This window comes from Brachyhypopomus gauderio, chromosome 1 (genome assembly GCF_052324685.1).
Source record: "Brachyhypopomus gauderio isolate BG-103 chromosome 1, BGAUD_0.2, whole genome shotgun sequence".
NCBI classification, from domain to species: domain Eukaryota; kingdom Metazoa; phylum Chordata; class Actinopteri; order Gymnotiformes; family Hypopomidae; genus Brachyhypopomus; species Brachyhypopomus gauderio.
Window position 1 is genome coordinate 31,332,461 of NC_135211.1, and position 22,914 is coordinate 31,355,374.

Sequence of the window (22,914 nt, forward strand, 5' to 3'; positions counted from 1 at the left end):
TGCAGTTTAGACACAAAAGAATTTCTGATATGGTTAACAAAAGAAAGCTAAGGTTTGTTAAATGTAAAGTGTTGCTTTCACCACTGAGGTATCTTAATCTAATACCATTAACAATTGTTTACCATTCTTATCAATACTGAAATAATAAATAAACACTATTTACTGTGTTTGGTCCAGTTTTTATGCATTCTGCATTTGCAGAACATCCTCCATTATTAACCAGGCATGGGTCTTGCTCTTTTAAAGAAAAAACACAGTAGAATCATATGACCATAACTGGTTGGCTTTAGGCTTAGGCCTTTGTGCTGAGAGGTAAAAACCCCCAAATAACCACTAGAAAGTACTGGAAGACAAAGCCGTCAATACTGCACACACAAACACAAGTCAATATTGACCACATAAACTCATCAATACCATACACACACCCATCAATATCAAACACAGAAACTCGTCAATACCGTACATGCAAATCGTCAATACCATACACACAAACCCGTCAATACTGTACACACAAAAAATCTCTGCAAGGGTCCCGAATCAATGCTAGGTGTTAAAATATAATGCTGCACTAACTACCAGGTTTCAGATTCTTCAAAACTGATGACTTGATGATGTTTTCACCCTTACGTAAACACACAATGCCGTCTCCTGTGTAGTCATCATGACACGTGCAGCTCCTCTCCCCCGGGGAGGTTTTCATGCAAGTTGCATGCTCAGAGCATCCTCCATTATGAGTGGCACACAAGTCGATTTCTGTGAACATCAAGATATTTCCAAAGCATTAAACTGTAAAAATATAACATATGTTTTCTAAAAATTCTCATAAAACTATAGAAAAGGCACCTTTGCAGAAGGTTCCGTTTCCCTGGTAACCTGCAGCGCAGAAACATGCAGCTTTTTCTCCCAAAACATCTGCTGAAATACAGCTACAGAAAGAACACAGCTACAGCTACGCAAACACAGTACAAAATCACAGCTACAGCTGGGGCTCATGTAAACACAGTACAAAATCACAGCTACAGCTGGGGCTCACGCAAACACAGTACAAAAACACAGCTACAGCTGGGGCTCACGCAAACACAGTACAAAAACACAGCTACAGCTGGGGCTCACGCAAACACAGTACAAACTCACAGCTACAGCTGGGGCTCATGCAAACAGTACAAAAACACAGCTATAGCTGGGGCTCATGCAAACACAGTACAAAAACACAGCTACAGCTCTCCCTGGGGCTCACGCAAACACAGTACAACACACAGTACAATACTTACTTGGCATTTTCATCACAAATGCCTCCACATTCATCATTAACGATTTCTGGGGAGGGGAGGGGAGGGAATTGGCAGCATTATATACATGCAGGAATATATACATGCAGGATTCAAGGGTTCAGCAAATGGCATTTATCCAAATCCATTTGATCTTGTGATCTTTATTGGGGTCATTTGTCACACTGACCTACAGAGCAGCTCAGTCCCTTCCAGCCCTTGTCGCAAACACACTGACCATTACCACCCATGCCATCCAGACATTTTCCATGTTCACAATGACATTCTGTAAAGCACAGTAATGAAACATGATCTCTCCCATATATATGCCAATTTGAACTCTTTTGTACTTTTTACATAAAAGGACATCACAGCTTAAAAGGCATTCCAATGTTACGATAAGCAAGCGAAAAGGTGAATGTGATTCCTCAAAACAGAATGGCTTTAGTTGGGTACGAATGTGCTCGTTGGACAGCACTGACCCCCTGGCAGCCACGTGATTCACGTTAGCCTCTGTACCGTAAACAGCGTTAACCAAGTAACAAACAACAGAAGCAGAATTATTTTCAAATGATCAAAGCAGACCCTTGCCATCCATATCGGAGTCCAGAGGGGCAGGAAAGGGAAGTCACCTGATTTGCAGTCTTCACCATATCTCCCAGCCTCACACATCTCGCACGCAGTGCCATGGAAACCTTCATTACAGAGACATGTGCCATTGCCAAAAAGGCCATCCTGGCATTGGCCGTTGTTGGAACACCAGTTGTCCACCGTCCCAGGACACTTAAAGCAGTCGTGCCCAAAGTACCCTGGACAACAGGAGTGGTCCTACAGCAGACGGGAACACCCGCGTCCAGTTCTTAACGGTTACATTTTATGCATTCGGCTCTCACTATTATCCAAAGCCACTTACAATTTCAAGCATATTACAAAAGCAGGCAGGTGTAACATTAAGAGTGTTGCCCAATCGCTTTTACTGGTACAGCACAGAGCTCCTGCCAGGATGAGGTTTTAACCCCCGTACACAACGCACACGCCAACACTGTTACCCGTTACACCCGCTACACCAACCCCTCCACACTGTTACCCGCTACGCCAACCCCTCCACACTGTTACCCGCTACACCAACCAACCCACACTGTTACCCGTTACACCCGCTACACCAACCCCTCCACACTGTTACCCGCTACGCCAACCCCTCCACACTGTTACCCGCTACACCAACCAACCCACACTGTTACCCGTTACACCCACTACACCAACCCCTCCACACTGTTACCCGCTACGCCAACCCCTCCACACTGTTACCCGCTACACTAACCAACCCACACTGTTACCCACTACACCAATACCTCCACACTAGGCCAGCCACTAGTTCTTTGTGCTGCCATGAAAAGTGTTTTCAACTAGAAAGACAAATACAAAAAACTGGAGGACATTAACATACCGTTGTAGTTCGTATGCAGTCAATCATGCAGCCATCCACCAATATTCTCTTTTTTCCTACTTTTGTCCTGTATCTACAGTTGGATTTCATATTTTCAGGGAATTTGTCCTTCGTCTTAAACAAAAATATGTTACACAATTAAAAAACAAACACAAACAACACTGAGACAGTAAGACAAAAGGTTACCAAGACAACAAAACCACGACTCAGCAGTAAGCAGCAATAGTGTTCAGTGTCAGTCCCCTGTGACCTATGCAATGCATAGTTGAGGGTGTTGCTCGTTCTGACCCCTCCCATTTGAGCCATGACAGGATTAACTGATGAATCAGGTGTGTCAGAGAGGAGAAACCATGGCGAGATAAGGTTCTTATAGGACCTACACCCACGATAAGGACGTGTAAAAGTGCAGACATGATGGTCTTACGGGCGTTGCACTGTAAGTGCATTTTGGAGATGCACTGCATGGACCACACCTTCCCTGTGAGGACCAAACAACATCAAAAAATGATTTTACTCCTTGTGTAAGTACATGTTCTACAATTACTGATATTAGGAGTTCATATCCTATTAAGAAAATAATAACATGAAAAATAATAATCAAATTCCTTAAGCAACCATAATTAGTGTAATGTTTGCTATAAAATGAGCAGAGAAATGACTTCATTTTCAGAAATGCATTCTGTTACAGGTTCACAAATGCAAGCATGAAAACAGATGAATGACACTACATCCTCTGATTATTATGAGAATTATCGTCAGGCAGTCTGGCATAAAACATGTATTGGTTTCATATCTAACTTTGGTTCCTCCACAGTCATGCGAGCAGCCATCCACAAGAACCAGACTGAGACAGATTAGACAATCCACACATTCTGTACACAGCGTTCAGGGAAACAATGACCCACTATACTAAAGCAAGCCGGGAGCCGCAGTCCCAGAAGATCTAGAGGCTTATGTGTGCATTCTGTTCTTCATCAGGTCTTACCATATAAAGAAGAAAGATTAAAGAGTAAAGACGATTACGTCAGTGCATTAGCAATATATTATAGTTTTCAGCTTGGCTGCCTTGTGTTGCACTCTATTAGAGATTATGTTTGTATATTTAACCCCCCCCCCCCCAAAAAAAATATATATATATATATATATATATATATATATATTTCAATTAATTAATAAACACACACACACACACACACACACACACACACACACACACAAACAACATTTGTTTCCATTATATGGTGGTATTCAGGAGCCTACTGTCCTGTCAGGAACACTGTAACACTGTCCCGTATTTCTGGTACTACTGCCACTAATTCTGGGTGTTTTTTGATGAGCAGTGTAAGACATACCAAGACTTTCAGAAACACGTCTTTGCTGCAGTGGTTTTTGTGAATCTCTAAAACACGAGGGATACCAATAACAACACCATGTTGGGTTTCAGTGAAGTTTCCATCCAAAGGTACGTCATTAGCCAGTGTCTAGAGGAGAGTCATATTCATCATTCATAAACATGCACTTTTAATATATGCAAATATTTGTTCCAAACAAAAAGTTTGATCAGTTTTAATTCTTGCAGACATTGCTTAATTTCCATACAAATAGAAAAATGTGTATACCTCATTGTTACTATTTACATGAATCATGATTTGATAGCCACTCCCTAGAAGTGTACTTTTCAACGTTCCATCAGTCAAGTGTTGAGGAAACAGTTGTTCTTTTGGAATTATATGGTATTTCACAACATTTTCATCCTATTAGAACAAAAGCACATCAATACCAGCTTTGCGTGATGCATCTGAGATCATCATGAAACTAGACAGCTCATTTGACACCTTACCAGGTGTGTAGAATTTGTGATCTTCAGGTACTTCTCAACTGCACTGTCGTATGGAACAAACATGGTGTAATCCTTTGAGGGGATGCTATCTGGAAAGTTGTACAGCTACCAAAAAAAAAAATATTTTCTTATTTAGAAACAGAAGCAGATCACTGACTCCAGCAATTCCCAGGTTTCTCTGTTCTAGTACACTGCGAGGAAGCCTGGATAGTTTCTTAATGAGCTGAATCGGGTGTCTTACATTAGGGAAACACAAAAAGATATGCAGAGCCATACTAAAACTGAAAGGCATGATTCTAAAATCTTTAAGAATACTAGCAGCTGCAAAAAAAAATCATATGCAACATATATCTTCAAGCAACATATATAGTGAAAATATAATTCTATAATACAACCCCTGGCAAAAAGTATAGAATCACCAGTCTGGGTTGAACACTCATTCAGGCATTTTATTCTGTAGAACAAACGCAGATCAAAAACATGATGCAATAATAAGGTCATTCCAAAGTGCAACTTGTTGGCTTTCAGAAACACTAAAATAAATTTTAAAATATTGTGGAAACAAAGTAAATGTTACTTTTATTGAGCAAGCACAGTGAAACAAATTTGGAATCACTCAATTCTGAGGAAAGAAATATGGAATTATGAAAAACAAAAGAACATTCAAAATACATCACTAGTATTTAGTTGTACCACCTTTGGCTTTTATAACGGCTTCTGGTCTCTGAGGCATGGACTTGATGTGTGACAAACAGTATTCATCAATTTGGTGCCAACTCTCTTTGCAGGTCGGAGCCTTCTTGTGGACCATTCTTTTCAGTTGGGTTGAGATCTGGATTATTTGCAGGCCATGACATCGACTGAATGTATCTTTCTCCAAGGAATTTCTTCACTCGTTTTGCCCTATGGCACGATGCATTGTCATCTTGGAAAAATCTCCAAACATCTGTTCAATTGAAGGGATGAGAAAACTGTCCAAAATGTCAATGTAAACTTGTGCATTAAATTAACCACAGTCATCTCCCCAGTGCCTTTGCCTGACATGCAGCCCCATATCATCAAGGACTGTGGAAATTTGGTTGTTTTCTTCAGGCAGTGCTCTTTATAAATCTCACTGGAATGGGACCAAACTAAACTTCCAGCATCATCACCTTGTCCCATGCAGATTCTTGACTCATCACTGAAGATAACTTTTATCCAGTCATCCACGATTGCCTATCCTTAGCCCATTGCAGTCTTGTTCTTTTGTTTAGGTGTCAGTGATGGTTTTCTTTTAGCTTTCCTGTATTGAAATCCCATTTCCTTTACAGTTCGGTCACATACATTGGCTCCAGCTTCCTCCCATTTATGCCTCATCTGTTTAGTTGTACTTTTTCAGTTTTCAAGACAAATGGCCTTAAGTTCTTTGTCTTGATGCTTTGAGGTCTTTGTTGGTCTACCAGTACGCTTGGCTTTAACTTTAACATGCTGATTGTATTTGGTCCATATCTTGGATACAGCTGACTGTGAACAGCCCACATCTTTAGCAACCATGCGTGAAGAGTTACCTTCTTCAAGAAGTTTCACAATCCTCCCTTTTGTTTCTAGAGAAGTTTCTCTTGTTGGATCCGTGGTTCTTGCCACTCCACTTCGTCCAGCAGCCCTCCAAGGTGTCATGACTGCAGGTGTTTTTAACTGCAGACTAACGAGCAGATCTAATCTGAGGCAGGTGTGTCCATTTAGGGAAAGGAAATTGACTGGGTGTGTCCTTATTTTCTACCTCCAATTTGAGTGATTCCATATTTTTTTGTCTGTGCTTGCTCAATAAAAGTAACATTTACTGTTTCCACAATGTTTTTTTTTATTTCTTTTAGTGTTTCTGAAAGCCATCAAGTTGCACTTTGGAATGACCTTATTATTGCATCATGTTTTTGATCTGAGTTTGTTCTACAGAATAAAATGTCTCAATGAGTGTTCATCCCAGACTGTTGATTCCATACTTTGTGCCAGGTGTTGTATAGAGAGCAAACATTTTTAAATTTCTAAATTACTCATAAAGACGTAAGGATCACCCTGTGTGTGGCTGAAGTTTTACATATTTGTGTCTGAGCACTTTCCTGGCTACTAAGTGTATTTCAAGGGACACAATACAACATGAAGATCAAGGAACAGTTCAAAACAGCCCCAACCAGAACCAGGGGTGGAAAGTAACTAATTACATTTACTCACATTACTGTAATTGAGTACTTTTTATGAGTAATTTGTAATTTTCTGAGTAGTTTTTGAAATATGTAATTTTTACTTTTACTCGAGTAAATTTTGACCCAAGTAGTTTTACTTCACTACATTTGAACGCCCTCACATTACTGAGTAAAAAATATTGATGGTGAAAAATTAAATGTGGGCAGAAATTTAAACTTCTGAGTCCCAGAACGGAAAGGCAATTGCGTGGCCTTGCCTTGCGCGCGCTCTTTCCATTGTCTCATAATCAGGTCGTAATCTGGTGCACTTTTTTCTAAAAGGATGAGATTGTTCCATCTTTAAATCTATCAAGTTCTGTGGGATCCTGTGGGCATTTTATTGTGAGTAGTGGAATCCTGTTGCATTTTAGTTTGATTTCTGGCATCTTGTAGGCACTTAATTTTGTGTGCATTTTGTTTTTTGAATAATTTGTAATTTAAATTTCTTTATTCTTATCATAGTGTTGTCCGTTGGACAATAGGACTGAAAATTGTTTGCACTTTATGGTACAGGTTGTGACTGTCCTTGTGCTGTGAGGAAGTATGTTCCTGAGCCCAGCTGATCTTTTTGCAAGTGTGGATGTGCACTTAAATACACTTTGAAATCGATTAAAACAACTTGTGCTGAATTTGGTTCATGATTCATCCATACATTAAATAACTGAAAGTAACTAAGTAACTTTTACTCAAATTACATTTTAAATGAAGTAATTTTGTACTTTTACTTGAGTACATTTTGAGATGGGTAATTTAACTTTTACTCTGAGTAGATTTTAGGCAAAGTAAAGATACTTTTACTCAATTACAATTTTTCAGTACTCTTTCCACCTCTGACCAGAACCCACAAAGACAGGGACTATCTATTGCTATTTGTGATTAATTTAGGGAAATGTTTGGATTTTGTGCCTTTATATTATAGATTGCTTTGTGATATTGCAAAATATTTCAGTAAAATACATGATTCCATGCTGTAATAAAGTAAACTAAAGTTATGGTAACACAGTTATGGAGTTATTGCTGGGAAGTATATGGTTTTATTTTATTCAAAATACACTTCCGTTCACCCATAGTCCTGCATGGTCTATGGTATAACAGCTTCAAGTGATTCAACAAATCATTTGATTACAATCCTTTTACATGATGAAACAGTAGCGAGAGTAGTGAGAGAGAGCAGTATTAGAGCAATGTTAGAGTAGTATTAGAAGAGCAAAGTACCCTTAATTGCACCTTGCTTTGGCCTCCCAGGACAGGGATTCAAGATCCACAATCTAATAAATATTGGCATGTAAGGTGCTATGTATGGATCAGGCTGAAAATTACCAGTGCTGCTTGCCTGAACAGGCTGAACGAGGGTGTTTTATTCAGGACCTCCATCAGATCAGGTGGTGGGGGTGGGAAGTCCGAAACTGGGGGTTTCAGAACCTGACACAAAATATGTTCTATTTAAAAGTTTTTTTCTGTGTAACCAAGCTCACAATCATACCCTTAAACAAGTGATTAGTATTAAAAATGTTCAAGACAATCGAATGTGGTTAATTTGATAGTCATTTACTTTACGGTATGATTATGCTCAAGTGTTGGTGAAAAAGCCTTGAGACCCTCTAGACCCAAATACTGAGAGAAGCTGCTCTAGAGTACAAACAACGATCCTTAAGCACATATGCAATGTTACTGCAGCATGAATTTGGATTATGAATTTATCTAGTTTATTCTAACATTTATTCTTCATTTTAAAATTAAATTATATAGTATGTGTTAGAATTCACTTTAGCCATTGTGGTACAGTGTATTATAACATGCACATAAAGTCAGATATTTAGACTGTGTGTATAATTATAGATAATTACCGTGTTGATGATGTGAATGTATCCGTTGGTTGCCTTGATATCGGGCACAAGAATAGCAGCATCACCAATCATGAGCTCCTGAAATCAGAGCACAGCGATACACACACACCCTGAAATCAGAGCACAGCGACTCACACACTCTGAAATCAGAGCACAGCGACTCACACACACCCTGAAATCGGAGCACAGTGACTCCCACATACCCTGAAATCAGAGCACACTGACTCACACACACACACACACACACACACACACACACACACACACACACACACACACACACACACACACACTGGAACAACAGAAAGGAAACACGCTAGCAATAGCAATCTGTCTCATTTGGAAAGGTTACCCCATTTTTGTTAGTGATCAGCCATTTTGTCTTCATTTTGGTTGGGACCATTTTATTGACCTGTTTCTTCAAATCATCGTAAGAATAGATACCATCCAACAAGTGGGCTCTGAACAGATAGCACACACAAAATGACATGTTGACACCAAAGGTTGCCCATCCCCCCACCCTAAATATCATATTATATGCATTATGATAACAAGTCTTACTTGAGTAGGTGAGGCAGTCGGTAAAAGTCAAACCAAAATGCTTCCTCGGAGTTACTCAGGTTTTTGAAAGCATCGGCTGAAGGAACCAAAGCAGTGACTTTGCTGTCTACACTAATGACTTGGTGCCTCTGGAGGTAAGAGAAGTGTGGGACACAGTGTAGACGTTTGGACAACAGTGTGGGACTTTGTGAATGTTAAGCTTGAATTATTATAAGTTATTGTAATGCTGCTGCACTGACATATTAAAGAGTAAATAAGAGAACTCGACTTACCTGTACAAAGCGGTTAAAACTGTAGAAGTCAGAGTTTCCGTCCAACTCCTTTAAAGAAACAAAGATGTTTGATTAGTCTGAGCTCAAGCTCTTCTTTTTAAAATTCCTCTGATCTTGTTGCCTTTCAACCATTTAATATCATCAATCATTTTAATTTCATTTCTAATCGTCGTTTTCATCTCCATTTCTAATACTCACCACAAGTATATTGCCATAGCACGAGACACCATCTCCTTCATAATCTTCAGGACAAGTACATGTGTTTGTTCCATTATCTTTAAATTCACATGTTGCCTATTGACAAAAAAAAACATACTAGTTGATCTACAATCCTTAGTGCCTTCCAGTTCTGCTTGAAAACAAGTGAGCATGTGGTTCTAACATGGAGTGTGTAATGTGTACAGACCAGAGAGTGGCACCCTCCATTTGCCTCCAAACAGGGGTTAACAATCTGACATATCAGGCCATCTCCCATGAAACCCTTTGCACATTCACATTCATTCTGGAAACAAGGTCATGGGGAAAATGCAGCTGGTGATTTGGCACAATTTTAAATTATGTGTTAGTTAAATGACCATAAAGCTACGAGATTACAGTGAGGAAAGTAGAAGTGAAATTTATCTTATTAACTAGCTAGTCACAGTTAGTCCCGCCCCACCTGTCAATCATGTCATTTCCCTGTTCCTTGTGTTTGTGTTTACTTTTTCTGTGTGTTTTGGATGTCTCCTCCTCTTTATTTATAACCACACCTCTTGTTATCATGTTTAGCTGTTTCTCGTTCTGTGTAAGTGGTTAATTTGATTTTTAAGGTCTGTATTTGATATTTCGGTGCTGGTTCTACAAAAGTCATGAGTATTTCTTGTTATTGATATATTGCTGTGTCTCTTCCCATGTACTGTTTGTGTCTTCTCAAGCTGTGTTATCTTTTGAGGTGACATGCCTAAGCCTCTTTTATGTCTTGCTTGTGTTTGTTTCTGAGTGCCCTGTGGTTATGACCACCACTTTGATTATGTATTTGTCCTCAATAAACTCTTCACCGCATTTGCATCCGCCTCTAAATTCCTACATAATGCCACCTTAAAATTAACTATTAATTACCATGTTCAATTTTAGTCAGTGGATATAGCATGTCATCATTCATGTAGCTTCCTGTACTTCGTAAAGTTTAGAAAGATCACTTTCAATGTTGTTTTCAATCACAACTTAATAATTCACAATATGTACTGAATAATATTTCCTATATAATTAACTTTTAATATTTTTTGTGATTATTGATGCATGACAAGTGTAATATATAAGCTTTCTCTATATAGTCATTAAAAATGTTACAAAGAAAGCCAAGTAATTTTTAACTAAGAAGAACATAGATAACAATTTTGGCCTCTGAAACTACAAAATGTGTTCCTGTCAGAACATGGTACCTTCCATTGACTGTAAACTTAACAGAATCAATAAAACTGAACCCATAAAGATGTTGTTCAACATTACCTGGCCTGGCCCAGTGGGTATGCACAAAGCATGTTTATGGCAGCCACCACGATCCTCCATCATGCAGGTGTTGACCTCCACACACAGGACACCATCACCAGTCCACCCCTCATTGCACAGACAGGAGACGTTTCCAGCACCTCCATACACACACTGTGCCTGCAAAACACGCAAAAGTCTCTCACTTAGGTGCTGACTGGGGCAGATGTGTGCGCACCGATATCTTCAAACAGATGGTACAACCATGATGTACCATTTAGCATTTACCATTTAGATTTAGCTGTAGGCGTGCAGGATAAAAGTTAAATAACCTTAGAAGCTAATGCTTTTTATTCTACCTGATCAAAATAATCTTTTTTGTTTTAGGCTCTTACAACAGTACTATTATAATACTAAAATGCTACTAAATTACTAGAATACTACTACCACTACTCAATCTCTGGGCAATGCGATTAACCCCACCTAATGCCAGGGCTGTCTGTACCATTGTATTTTGTATTTGAGCAGTCAGTGCTAAAATGACTGGATTGTTTGCTACGGTGCCAGAGGTTTAGTCTATGCTGAGGTGCAGATTTACTTAGATCCCAAAAATAGAGCTTATTTATGTGGGAAATCCAATCAATTGCACATGTAATTAGGTTGTGAACAGAAGAAAAAAAATAAAGCTAAAATGGCACTGTTAAATAAGTATTTTGGTCAGATGCACTTCAGCGGTACTCTGATAACTTATTTTCATTCTGATGATGATTCTGTTCTTTCTTTCTCATAGTTTCTTTCTAATCACAACACTTGATGTACATTCCACTGTAGACCCTATTAATAAGTTTATGTGGCGTTGCCACTGGTTATAGGGGTGGAGCATGGAGTTCGCTACCTCCCATGAGCACTTGCGGCACGTTAAAGAGTGAATGTTCTTCGTTTAAATGTGATGGACTATGTTATTATGTGGTTTTTATTATGTGTTTTGGTCATACGTGTCTGTTCCGTACAGTTACTCCTGTTTATTTTAGCACTGTTAGGCTCACCGTGGTTATGTTATGTTGGGAGCGTGATGACCTGGTTTGAACGGTTTATGTATATGGGTCTTCAAAAACGTTGAGTGAATGTGTGACTCTTTCCCTTCTGTGTCAATAAAGAGTTAGGATGAACACTCAACACCTGTCTGGTACTCTCACTCCCGCCGACATGCTACATTATTTTATTTTATTCAATTTGCTAATAAATAAATTACAGACCAAGATGTCAAACATTCCTAATGTTGGTAACTTTACATTCAATGTGCAGCTCTAAAACAATGAAGAAAATCATTATATTGTACTACTTTCAGACAGTGACATATAGTTGCAATCTATTTATATTAACTGAGCCTGGGGTGGGCTTCCCGATAACGAACGATCTTAGAAAGTTACGAACAACTTTAAGAACGACGTAAATTTAAGAACGCCAAATTTACAAGTGTTTCCCAAAAGCCTTCGTAGTCTCCAAATTTACGAACGAGTTCTAAGTAGTTCTTAGTTGACTCCGCCTCTGCACTGGAAAAGCTCCGCTAGTCAAAAACCGAACCACCAATTTTTTCATTATTACGCCGCAAAGGTATCATTGACAAAATGACAATCATAAAAACTAACAACTAATAAGTGTTGAAATTTCAAGTATAAGAAAAAAATGAGCAGAACATAAATTATTACCTTTGCAATTCTGACCGATCGTAGGCTTTTATCAAGACTATAAATAGGGCACACAATTAAGCTTTCACACGTTATTTAAAACCATGGCAAACAAGCACAGAAAATAAAACTTTGCTAAAGGAGTATATAGCTTCAGAGTGGATACCCACCGTCAGCTAGGACATGTCCACCATCAAATGCACCGTCCCTAGCCATCTGACACACTCCAGAATTGGCCCAGATGAAGGAGACACGAATACTCCCAGGCCACTTGGCCACAATGTCCGTAAAGAGGCCTTGGTGGTTGTATATTACTTGTATATTCAAAGCAGAGAAGCCTTTACAGCAGATGTAGATGTAGGCTAGGAGTGTGTATGGGGATCAGAGTGATGTCCACTGCACCAACAACTCGCTGGATGTTTACAATTGCATTAAAACCAATTTTGGTTTCATGTAATGCGTCCCTAGTCCTAGTAAATGTATAGCAAAGTCCTAGGAAATGCAGCAATATATATATTTGCTGCATGGCAAAACGATGCTTTAGTAACAGCATGCACATCAGCTTTGCTTAGTCCGTGGGCATCACCAACAGTCTGCAGAAACCCACCTGTGGTATAAAATCGGAGGGCTGTCAGTAACTGCATCGTGGGGCTAAGGGCAAAATTCTGCATTCAGGCAAACTACATGGCTTCGTGGATTACATCGTCTTCTTAAATTATATTTTCTATTCAAAGCCAATACTCTGAAGAGCTGCCATGTTCATCACACAAGCACAATTGCTAGCCCTAATCCAAGTTACTTATACAGTGCCTTGCAAAAGTATTCACCCCCTTGGATTTTTTCCCTATTTTACTACATTACAACCTGTATGTATTTTTTTTTATCTGAATTGAATGTGATGCATCTGCACAAAATAGTCTACGTTTTAGAAGTTAAATGAGAAAAAAATATATGTATATAAAGAATATGAAAATAAAAAACTGAAAATTGGCATGTGCATATGTATTCACCCCCTTTGTTATGAAGCCCAAAAAAAAGTTCTGGTGCAACCGATTACCTTCAGAAGTCACATGCTTAGTGAAATTAAGGCCACCTGTGTGCAATCTAAGTGTCACATGATCTGTCAGTATATACACACCTTTTCTGAAAGGCCCCAGAGGCTGCAACACCATTAAGCTAACCAAACAATACCATGAAGATCAAGGAGCTCTCCAAGCAAGTCAGGGATAAAGTTGTAGAGAAGTATAAGTCAGGGTTGGGTTATAAAAAAAATATCCAAATCTCTGATGATCACCCGGAGCACCATTAAATCCATCATCATCAAATGGAAAGAACATGGTACCACAACAAACCTGCCAAGAGAGGGCCGCCCACCAAAACTCTCAGCCCGGTCAAGGAGGGCATTAATCAGAGAGGCAGCACAGAGACCAAAGGTAACCCTGAAGGAGCTGCAGAGTTCCCAAGCAGAGACTGGAGTATCTGTCCATATGACCACAATAAGCCATACACTCCATAGAGCTGGGCTTTATGGAAGAGTGGTCAGAAAAAAAACCTTTACTTGCAGGCAAAAATAGGAAGGCTCGTTTCGAGTTTGCAAAAAGGCATGTGGGAGACTCCCAAACTGTATGGAGGAAGGTACTGTGGTCAGATGAGACCAAAATTGAACTTTTTGGCCACCAAGGAAAACGCTATGTCTGGCGCAAACCCAACACATCTCATCACCCCAAGAACACCATCCCCACAGTGAAACATGGTGGTGGAAGCATCATGCTCTGGGGATGTTTTTCAGCAGCAGGGACTGGAAAACTGGTCCGAGTCGAGGGAAAGATGGATGGTGCTAAATACAGGGATATTCTTGAGCAAAACCTGTTTACGTCTGTCAGTGATTTGAGACTAGGGCGGAGATTTACCTTCCAACAGGTCAATGACCCAAAGCATACTGCTAAAGCAACACTTGAGTGGTTTAAGAGGAAACATGTAAACATATTGGAATGGCCTAGTCAAAGCCCAGACCTTAATCCAATTGAGAATCTGTGGTCAGACTTGAAGATTGCTGTTCACCAACGAAAACCATCTAACTTGAAGGAGCTGGAGCAGTTTTGCCATGAGGAATGGGCAAAAATTCCAGTGGCAAGATGCGGCAAGCTCAAAGAGACTTATCCAAAGCGACTTACAGCTGTAATTGCTGCAAAAGGTGGCTCTACAAGGTACTGACTTACAGGGGTGAGTAGTTATGCACACTGATGTTTTCAGTTATTTTGTCCTATTTGTTGTTTGCTTCACAATAAAAAAATGTTAAATGTTGAAAGTTGTAGGCATGGTCTGTAAATTAAATGATGCAGACCCTCAAATATTCCCTTTGAATTCCAGGTTGTGAGGTAACAAAATGTGAAAAATGTAAAGGGGGGTGAATACTTTCGCAAGGCACTGTATGTGCTGCCAATTAATCAATCCAATTTATTGGTTAAGTTAAAACAAGCTTAATAGGCCAACTTGTATCCATTTCTTTGCAAAGAATACATGAATTGTGAAAGTCTGAAACGCTATTAACTGCACGATGATGAACTGAGAGATTTAATTAAATATTGGGAACATATCAACTAATGCAAAATAATTCAAAGTAGTACATTTGATTTTTGTTGACACAATGTGGTATATGCGATGTAATTACTTCAAAAGAAAATAGGCTACTAGACTAATTATACACATAAATGCAAATGTTGTAATGCCGTGATTAAAACCAGCACGAGTGAAATTAGCGCCTCTATCCTTTTTGAGGTAGAACTGCACGTGAGCTTCGAGTTAAGAAGTACTTAGTGAGTTACGAATGGGTCCGAAGATTCTTAAGTTACGAACGACTATAAGAACGACGTAAGTTACGAAGAGTTTCGGGAAACACTCGTAAATTTAGGAATATTCGTAAGTACGAGGTTATGAAGTACTTAGAGTTACGAACGTTTCGGGAAACCCACCCCTGGTTGATGGCTTTACACTAAATCTGAATTACTGTATTAATACCACCGCATCCCCAACAACCAGTACAGGAACACAGCACTTATGAAGATGAATAGAAACTAAGGGAAAGAGGGATGAAAATGGAAACAAACAAAGCTCACTGTCCATTTATAACAATCTGGAGGCAGACTGAGATCACGAAACAGATTAGCGCTGCGTGAGCAGCCTACCATTCAAGTCTGGATGATCAGCCACCCAAATAACTTGAAATTCATTTTTACAATTGATCGGCTGGTCAACCATTCACCTCAAACTTCATTACAACTTTCTATAAATTAATATTTGATAAATATGATGAATATGCTGAATTCTTTGGTAGGACAATCTCCTTCATTAGGAACATCACTATACGTGATCAACACCTCCAACCAACATGTTAAGTCATAGTGTACCAGGGAGCACCATGTTTGCTTTTTTGGATATTTCACTCTTAAATACTGTTTGCTGTCCCCTAACCTCACCAACCAAATTCTTTAAACAAGTTTTCAATGTACTGTTGAATGCCGTTGTTTATAATGTTAGTCACATAAAAAGGACTGTACCCACAAAACAGTGGTTATCTTCTGAAGAAGAGGAAACTAGATGCCATGAATCTTAATTATAGACTGATCTCCAAAATTTTATTCTTAGGTAATTGAAGGTGGTATAATTGAAGCTGGTATCTCTTCAAGATTTCCTACAAGACTACTTAAACAGTAATGAGTTGAATGAAACTCAAACTCAATCCTGGGCTAAACCTTGATACTGGTATCCATCTCGTCTCTCTGGTATAGTTACTGGTATCCATTGGGTCTCTCCGGTATTGTTATGAACTGGATTCAGCCTTATCTGACCACTTGTGAGTACTATTACACTCTGAATGAGACAAGCTTTAAAAACTATGTGCTATTCTGTGGTGTCCCCCCGGGGTCAATTTTGGGCTCAGCACTTTTTGATCTTTATATGCTTCTGTTGGCAAAACTAATATTTTGCTTCATCAGTATGCAAACAAAACACTGCATCTATTTATTTAACCACTGATCCCTGGGGTATGACTGACTTGATGTGAGTGGGTCACAGTTTCCTGCAACTCAGCAATAGCAAAATGAAATTTATTGTCATTGGGGATGTGATGAGCACACTGACACCTCAGCATGTGTTTTATCAGCCTCAAAAATCATACAAAAACAGGCATAACATTTGCATGTGACCTACTCTTTAATCACCATGTTTAGTAATACCAATGTCAGAAGTGTCCTCACATGCATTTGTATCAACATGCCTGCACTACTGTAGTGTGCTGCTATCAGGACTCACAAAGAAACCTATTTTAGACCTATAGAAGGTATAGAATATAGAGGCCAAAGGCCTGGCACATGCAAAGACAAGGAAGCATATTTCTCAACTCCAAAAAGTCCTGCACTGGCTACCTGTGTTTTTCATAACAGATGTTAAAATCCTTCTGATAACCTTTAAGAACTTATAGGTTCTTGTCCTTCGGCAGTATGATGCTTCCTCAAAGTCCCTCGGATCAGCTGATGAAACCTCTAAATAGACTAAATGGTGCTGCGTTCCACTGCCATAGTCCCACACTCTGAACCTCTCTTCCAGCCAACATGTGAGCTCTAGATGATTTAAATGCATTAATATTTATGACCTTTTGGCCTGTAATTAGACTGGTCTGCTTTTTCTTGTGCATTTTAAAATGTTGTTTTAAATTCCGCACTTTATTTGCTGTGCTTAACCTTTCATTTCATCCACTTTTATGTCCTTGAAGGGCAAATAACGTGGTTCCATTTTGAAATTTTGAAATATGCAGTATCCATTATTTGTTATCTACATAAAGATATCATAACACTACATAATGTGTATTAGGCAATTTGTGGGTTTTTTTTTACTTGCACCTTTCTTTTTCTTGATCTTTTGTTTTCTGTAAAGTCTTCTGGGATTTAAAAACAGTGCCCATTATTATTATTGTTGTTGTTGTTATATTACAGGAGTGCTATAACTGACACTTTTTTAATTTATTTTTTATTATTTTCAGACTTTTCATTGTCTGGAGTAGTGAACATATTCACTACACAACAATGTAGTGGCAACAGGATAACACTGCAATCCACAGACCTCTGATTCACTGGAAAACTAGGTTTATAAACAGGAAGCCATTATGGACTTACAGAGGCAGTTTAAACACAAGGATTTATATGGGAAAAGGAAGGAAGAGTGGATGGTTTAGCTAAAATATGTATAGAGCAGGGCCAATTCTGATGAATTGTTAGACAGATTATTTTTGCTCATTAGGGATCTGGACCCATGCGCTTGTAAAGCTGCTTTGTGACATGTCTTGTAAAAAGTGTTGTATAAATAAAACTGACTTTGACTTGAAACATGTATGCTAATCTGGCCACCATCTAGTGGCAAATGTTTATATTTATATTTGATCACATATTGTTCTCAGGTGTCATAGCAGTGAAAAACAAACTGGATGAACAAGAAACAAAGAGTCAGCCTCACGTTGATGTGGCATCCTCCCCGGGCAGGTTGCAGGCAGAGGTTCACTTCAGTGCACAAATGTCCATCCCCCTCATATCCTGGCCCACAGACACAACTGTACAACACATCACAAAGAATACATGTGAAACTGAAAACATGAAAAATACAGTCAAGCCTGACAGATGGAACCAGAAGCCTTTGTATAGACACGTGTGCCACGTGTGATTTCTGCATGTGGAAGTGCAAAATCAAACATGAAGGTGTTTGCATTGGTGCAACTGACGTCATTTGGTCGCCTGAGTAGTTGCAGTAGGCGTGGATGTGGCAGTGTGTGTAAGCGCCGTCTGAACTGCACAACGCTGCCGCCTGGTCACACAGGTCACCGGAGTATCCCTGCTGACAAGAACCCCTCCGACACACACCAAGACTGCCCGGTCTGTTGTCACACACCCCATGAACACAACGGCAATCTGCAGGCAAATCAGCACGCAGGCACATGCACACACACGCACACACGCACACACACACACACACACACACACGCACTCATGCATCAAATGATGATGTAATTATGACTGCACAATCATTAAAATAAAAAATGGATAGAGAGAGAGAGAGAGCACTGAAAAAAATAAATACAATTCACAGTACCATTACCCTGGTCCATTCAAACAATGCGGTCTGTAAATAATTGAACAATTGTGCAATTTTTGCAATTTTAGCTCTGAGCTCCAACTTCAAATAAAATCTTAGTGCAGAATATTTGCTTTAATTAAAAAGTGTCTACATACTAGGTAAATCATATAGAAATTGCCTTCTTAGTTCAGGAAAGCACAATAACCTAATCATAAATACAGTGTATCAAAAGTGAGTACACCCCTCACATTTCTGCAGATATTTAAGTATATCTTTTCATGCACTGACACTGACAAAATGACACTTTGACACAATGAAAAGTAGTCTGTGTGCAGCTTATATATGTAACAGTGTTAATTTATTCTTGCCTCAAAATAACTCAAAATACAGCCATTAATGTCTAAAGCTCCGGCAACAAAAGTGAGTACACCTCTTAGTGAAAGTTCCTGAAGTGTCAATATTTTGTTTGGCCACCATTACTTTCCAGAGCTGCCTGAACTCTCCTGCTCATGGACTTCACCAGAGTTTCACAGGTGGCCACTGGAATGCTTTTCTCTTGTCCCAGACGACATCACGGAGCTGGTGGATATTCGAGACTTTACGCTTCTCCACCTTCCACTTGAGGTGCCCCAAAGATGATCTATTGGGTTTGGGTCTTGAGACATGCTTGCGTCCATCACCTTTACCCCCAGCCTCTTCAATAAAGCAGTGGTCGTCTTAGAAATGTTTGTGGTGATTATCGTGCTGGATCACTGCCCTGCCGCCCAGTTTCCAGAGGGAGGGGATCAAGGGGATCATGCAGCCCCAGACCTGGACATTCCCACCACGCTTGACTGTAGGCGTGACACACTTATCTTTGTACCTGATTGCTGCCACACATGCTTGAGACCATATGAAACAAACAAATTAATCTTGGTCTCATCACACGGTGGTCCCAGTAATCAATGTCCTTTGTTGACATTGTCTACAGCGTGTTTGCGAGCTTTCTTGTGTACAGACTTCAGAAGAGAATTCCTTCTTGGGTGAGAGTCATGCAGACCAATTTGATGTAGTGTGCGGCGTTTGGTCTGAGCACCGACAGGCCCCCCCCCACATCTTCAATCTCTGCAGCAATGCTGACAGCACTCCTGCACCGATCTTTCAAACACAGCATTTGGGTATGACGCTGAGCACATGCACTCAGCTTCTTTGGACAACCAATGTCTGTTCTGAGTGGACTCTGCTCTTTTAAAACGCTGGATGATCTTGGCCACTGTGCCACTGTAGCTCAGTTTCAGGGTGTTGGCAATCTTCTTGGAGCCTTGATCATCTTCATGTAGCGCAACAATTCATCTTTTAACTCAGAGAGCTCTCAACATGGCATGATGTGAGGTCTCCAGTCCACCACATGGCCAACACACACACACACACACACACACACACACACACACACACACACCTACCTACCGGCAATTTAGAGTGAACAATCAACCTAACTGCATGTCTTTGGACTGTGGGAGGAAACCGGAGTACCCGGAGAAAACCCAGACAGGCACAGGGAGAACATGCAAACTTCACACAGAGCAGCTTAGACCGAGAATCGAACCCAGACCGCCTTGTTGTGAGGTGACGGTGCTAACCACCACACCACCATGACACCTCCACCAGTAGATGATTTGTATAAATGAGATTCTCACCTTGGTCACAGCTCTCTCCATGTTTGTTAGCGTCCGAGCAGATGTGGCAACCAATTCCCATGAAGCCTGGATTACACCTGCAGGTGCCGTCTCCATGGATACCATCGTTACACTGAGGACAACACCAGACAGGAAGTAGGCACATTGTTCCACTGCACATGTTCAACATGGCAAGTGGCCCCTGTACACAAGACCCCTATACACAGAATAACCCTGTACGCAGATGACCCCTGTACGCAGATGACCCCTGTACATAGATGACCGCAGATGACCTCTGGAGGCAGATGACTCCAGTACGCAGATGACCCCTGTACGCACGCAGATGACCCCTGTACGCAGAAGACCTCTGTACGCAGACGACCCCTGTACGCAGACGACCCCTGTACTCAGATGACCCCTGTACTCAGATGACCCCTGTACGCAGATGACCCCTGTACGCAGATGACCTCTGTACACAGATGACCCCAGTACTCAGATGACCCCAGTACTCAGATGACCTGTGTATGCAGATGACCCCTGTACTCAGATGACCTTTGTATGCAGATGACCTCTGTACGCAGATGACCCCTGTACTCAGATGACCTCTGTATGCAGATGACCCCTGTACGCAGATGACCCCGTACGCAGATGACCCCTGTACGTAGATGACCGCAGATGACCTCTGGAGGCAGATGACTCCAGTACGCAGATGACCCCTGTACGCACGCAGATGACCCCTGTACGCAGACGACCCCTGTACTCAGATGACCCCCGTACTCAGATGACCTCTGTACTCAGATGACCCCGTACGCAGATGACCCCGTACGCAGATGACCCCGTACGCAGATGACCTCTGTACACAGATGACCCCAGTACTCAGATGACCTGTGTATGCAGATGACCCCTGTACTCAGATGACCTCTGTACGCAGATGACCCCTGTACTCAGATGACCTCTGTATGCAGATGACCCCTGTACTGAGAAGACCCCTGTACACATATGACCCCTGTACACAGATGACCCCTGTACTCAGATGACCCCTGTACTCAGATGACCCCTGTACTCAGATGACCCCGTACTCAGATGGCATGGGGTCTGTACTCACGGTGCCTTTGTCGTAACACGGGTGCTGAAATCCACCGATGCAAGGTTTACAATCCGGCCCATAAAATCCACTGCAGCATTCTGCCCTCTAAAAAAACAAAGCAGTCATCAGACAGAACATATTTTCTTGCTATTACGTAAACAGGCAATCACAGTCTTACCAAAACAACAATATAAAACAGTAAAATAGTCACATGGGTTACAGGACAGTGTATAAAAAAGTATACCTCAAGTTCAATCTTGTATTTTCATTTTATCTTACATTAGAATAGCTAAATCGAGTTGACTTTACTGTGGCTTTTTTCTTACTGGTTGTGTCCTGTTGCAGTATTTTGCACAGCCTGGGATGGAGAGGAAACCCTCCAAGCGTGTATCAGGATGTTCACAGTGTTTAACTTGGGGCTAACAGGAGAGGAGCAGACACTATGACACATGGAACAGCAGGAAACCGCTGCATTAAACATAATCAGATCAAATCACAGTATCTCATTGGATAATTTATTATAATTGGTAAGATAATTCTTGTGTAATATGCAAAATGGATTCATATTTCAAAAACAGTACTGCATAGTATACCATTTCAGTGCTTCCTGGTGGACATTCTGACTCTGTAATATACCTGCAATTTACACAGGGACTCTGGGAAAAAAAGCAGACATAGCAATAAAGGTATAGGCTACACAGCAAAACACCAACTCACAGTCGTCTTTTAGGATCTGATGTAAAAAACACATACAGCAAGTTTAGGAAAAAATGTTGATGAGACACGTACTGAACAAGCCAGTTGTTTTTGATAATGAATGGACCTACTAGTGAATAATATATATTCCTAGACTTATCATAATTAATTTCTTTTTGTGTACCATAACAATCGCACTCTCGTTCACATCACAACGATGCGGCATGATCGGAACAATGGAAGGGGGCACGAGAAGTCCGTCGATTATGTGGATGATCCCATTGGATGCTACAATGTCGTGTGACTCGATCGGTATCCCCTTTTCACCGAGCAACAATCTTCCCTGAGAGCAAAGTAGAAGAAACCTCGTAAACAGACCTCAAATCCACACTTGAAATTACTTAAAAAGTCATTTTGAAACTAAACAACAAATAGATGCTGTCACTTACGTCACCAGGAACAGTGATTTTCGCAGCCTGACGGGCCATGGTTTCAATCTTAGTCAAGGAAGCCAGCTGGTCCACAGTTAACTAGGACAGAATCATCCACTAGAATGAACTAGCACTTTACCTGAAACCTGTCCAGTGTTTACTATGAGTGCTGATGGATGGATGGGTGGATGGATGTTCCGGATCAACAGCTTGCTGCATTGTGCCCACTACACCTGAGCTTCAGTGACTGATGACTTTGTCCTGCAGGAATTTCTGGTAGAATTCATGATTCTGCCAACTGCCGTGTTGGAGT

General features: G+C 40.5%; 1 protein-coding gene across 4 annotated transcripts in view; it reads right to left on the bottom strand.

Moving 5' to 3' along the window:
• stab1 (stabilin 1) overlaps positions 1-22,914 on the bottom strand; it is a 60,878-nt gene that overhangs the window by 24,780 nt on the left and 13,184 nt on the right. For all 4 annotated transcript variants that reach the window (XR_013131839.1, XM_077009173.1, XM_077009165.1 and 1 more), the window contains 27 exons: positions 22,620-22,700; positions 22,355-22,513; positions 22,068-22,130; positions 21,801-21,893; positions 21,493-21,579; positions 20,409-20,520; positions 18,380-18,566; positions 18,118-18,211; positions 10,943-11,101; positions 9,861-9,956; positions 9,653-9,748; positions 9,455-9,502; positions 9,183-9,310; positions 8,974-9,082; positions 8,622-8,699; positions 8,095-8,196; positions 4,556-4,660; positions 4,335-4,469; positions 4,068-4,196; positions 3,140-3,193; positions 2,716-2,829; positions 1,901-2,096; positions 1,459-1,554; positions 1,272-1,317; positions 844-926; positions 628-753; positions 164-237 (listed from right to left, as the gene is read on the bottom strand). Coding sequence is in view for 3 of the 4 variants with exons in the window: in XM_077009173.1 (XP_076865288.1) it covers positions 164-237; positions 628-753; positions 844-926; positions 1,272-1,317; positions 1,459-1,554; positions 1,901-2,096; positions 2,716-2,829; positions 3,140-3,193; positions 4,068-4,196; positions 4,335-4,469; positions 4,556-4,660; positions 8,095-8,196; positions 8,622-8,699; positions 8,974-9,082; positions 9,183-9,310; positions 9,455-9,502; positions 9,653-9,748; positions 9,861-9,956; positions 10,943-11,101; positions 18,118-18,211; positions 18,380-18,566; positions 20,409-20,520; positions 21,493-21,579; positions 21,801-21,893; positions 22,068-22,130; positions 22,355-22,513; positions 22,620-22,700 (2,850 nt within the window). In the remaining variant the exon portion in view is untranslated. The remainder of the gene's footprint in view (positions 1-163; positions 238-627; positions 754-843; positions 927-1,271; positions 1,318-1,458; positions 1,555-1,900; positions 2,097-2,715; positions 2,830-3,139; positions 3,194-4,067; positions 4,197-4,334; positions 4,470-4,555; positions 4,661-8,094; positions 8,197-8,621; positions 8,700-8,973; positions 9,083-9,182; positions 9,311-9,454; positions 9,503-9,652; positions 9,749-9,860; positions 9,957-10,942; positions 11,102-18,117; positions 18,212-18,379; positions 18,567-20,408; positions 20,521-21,492; positions 21,580-21,800; positions 21,894-22,067; positions 22,131-22,354; positions 22,514-22,619; positions 22,701-22,914) is intronic.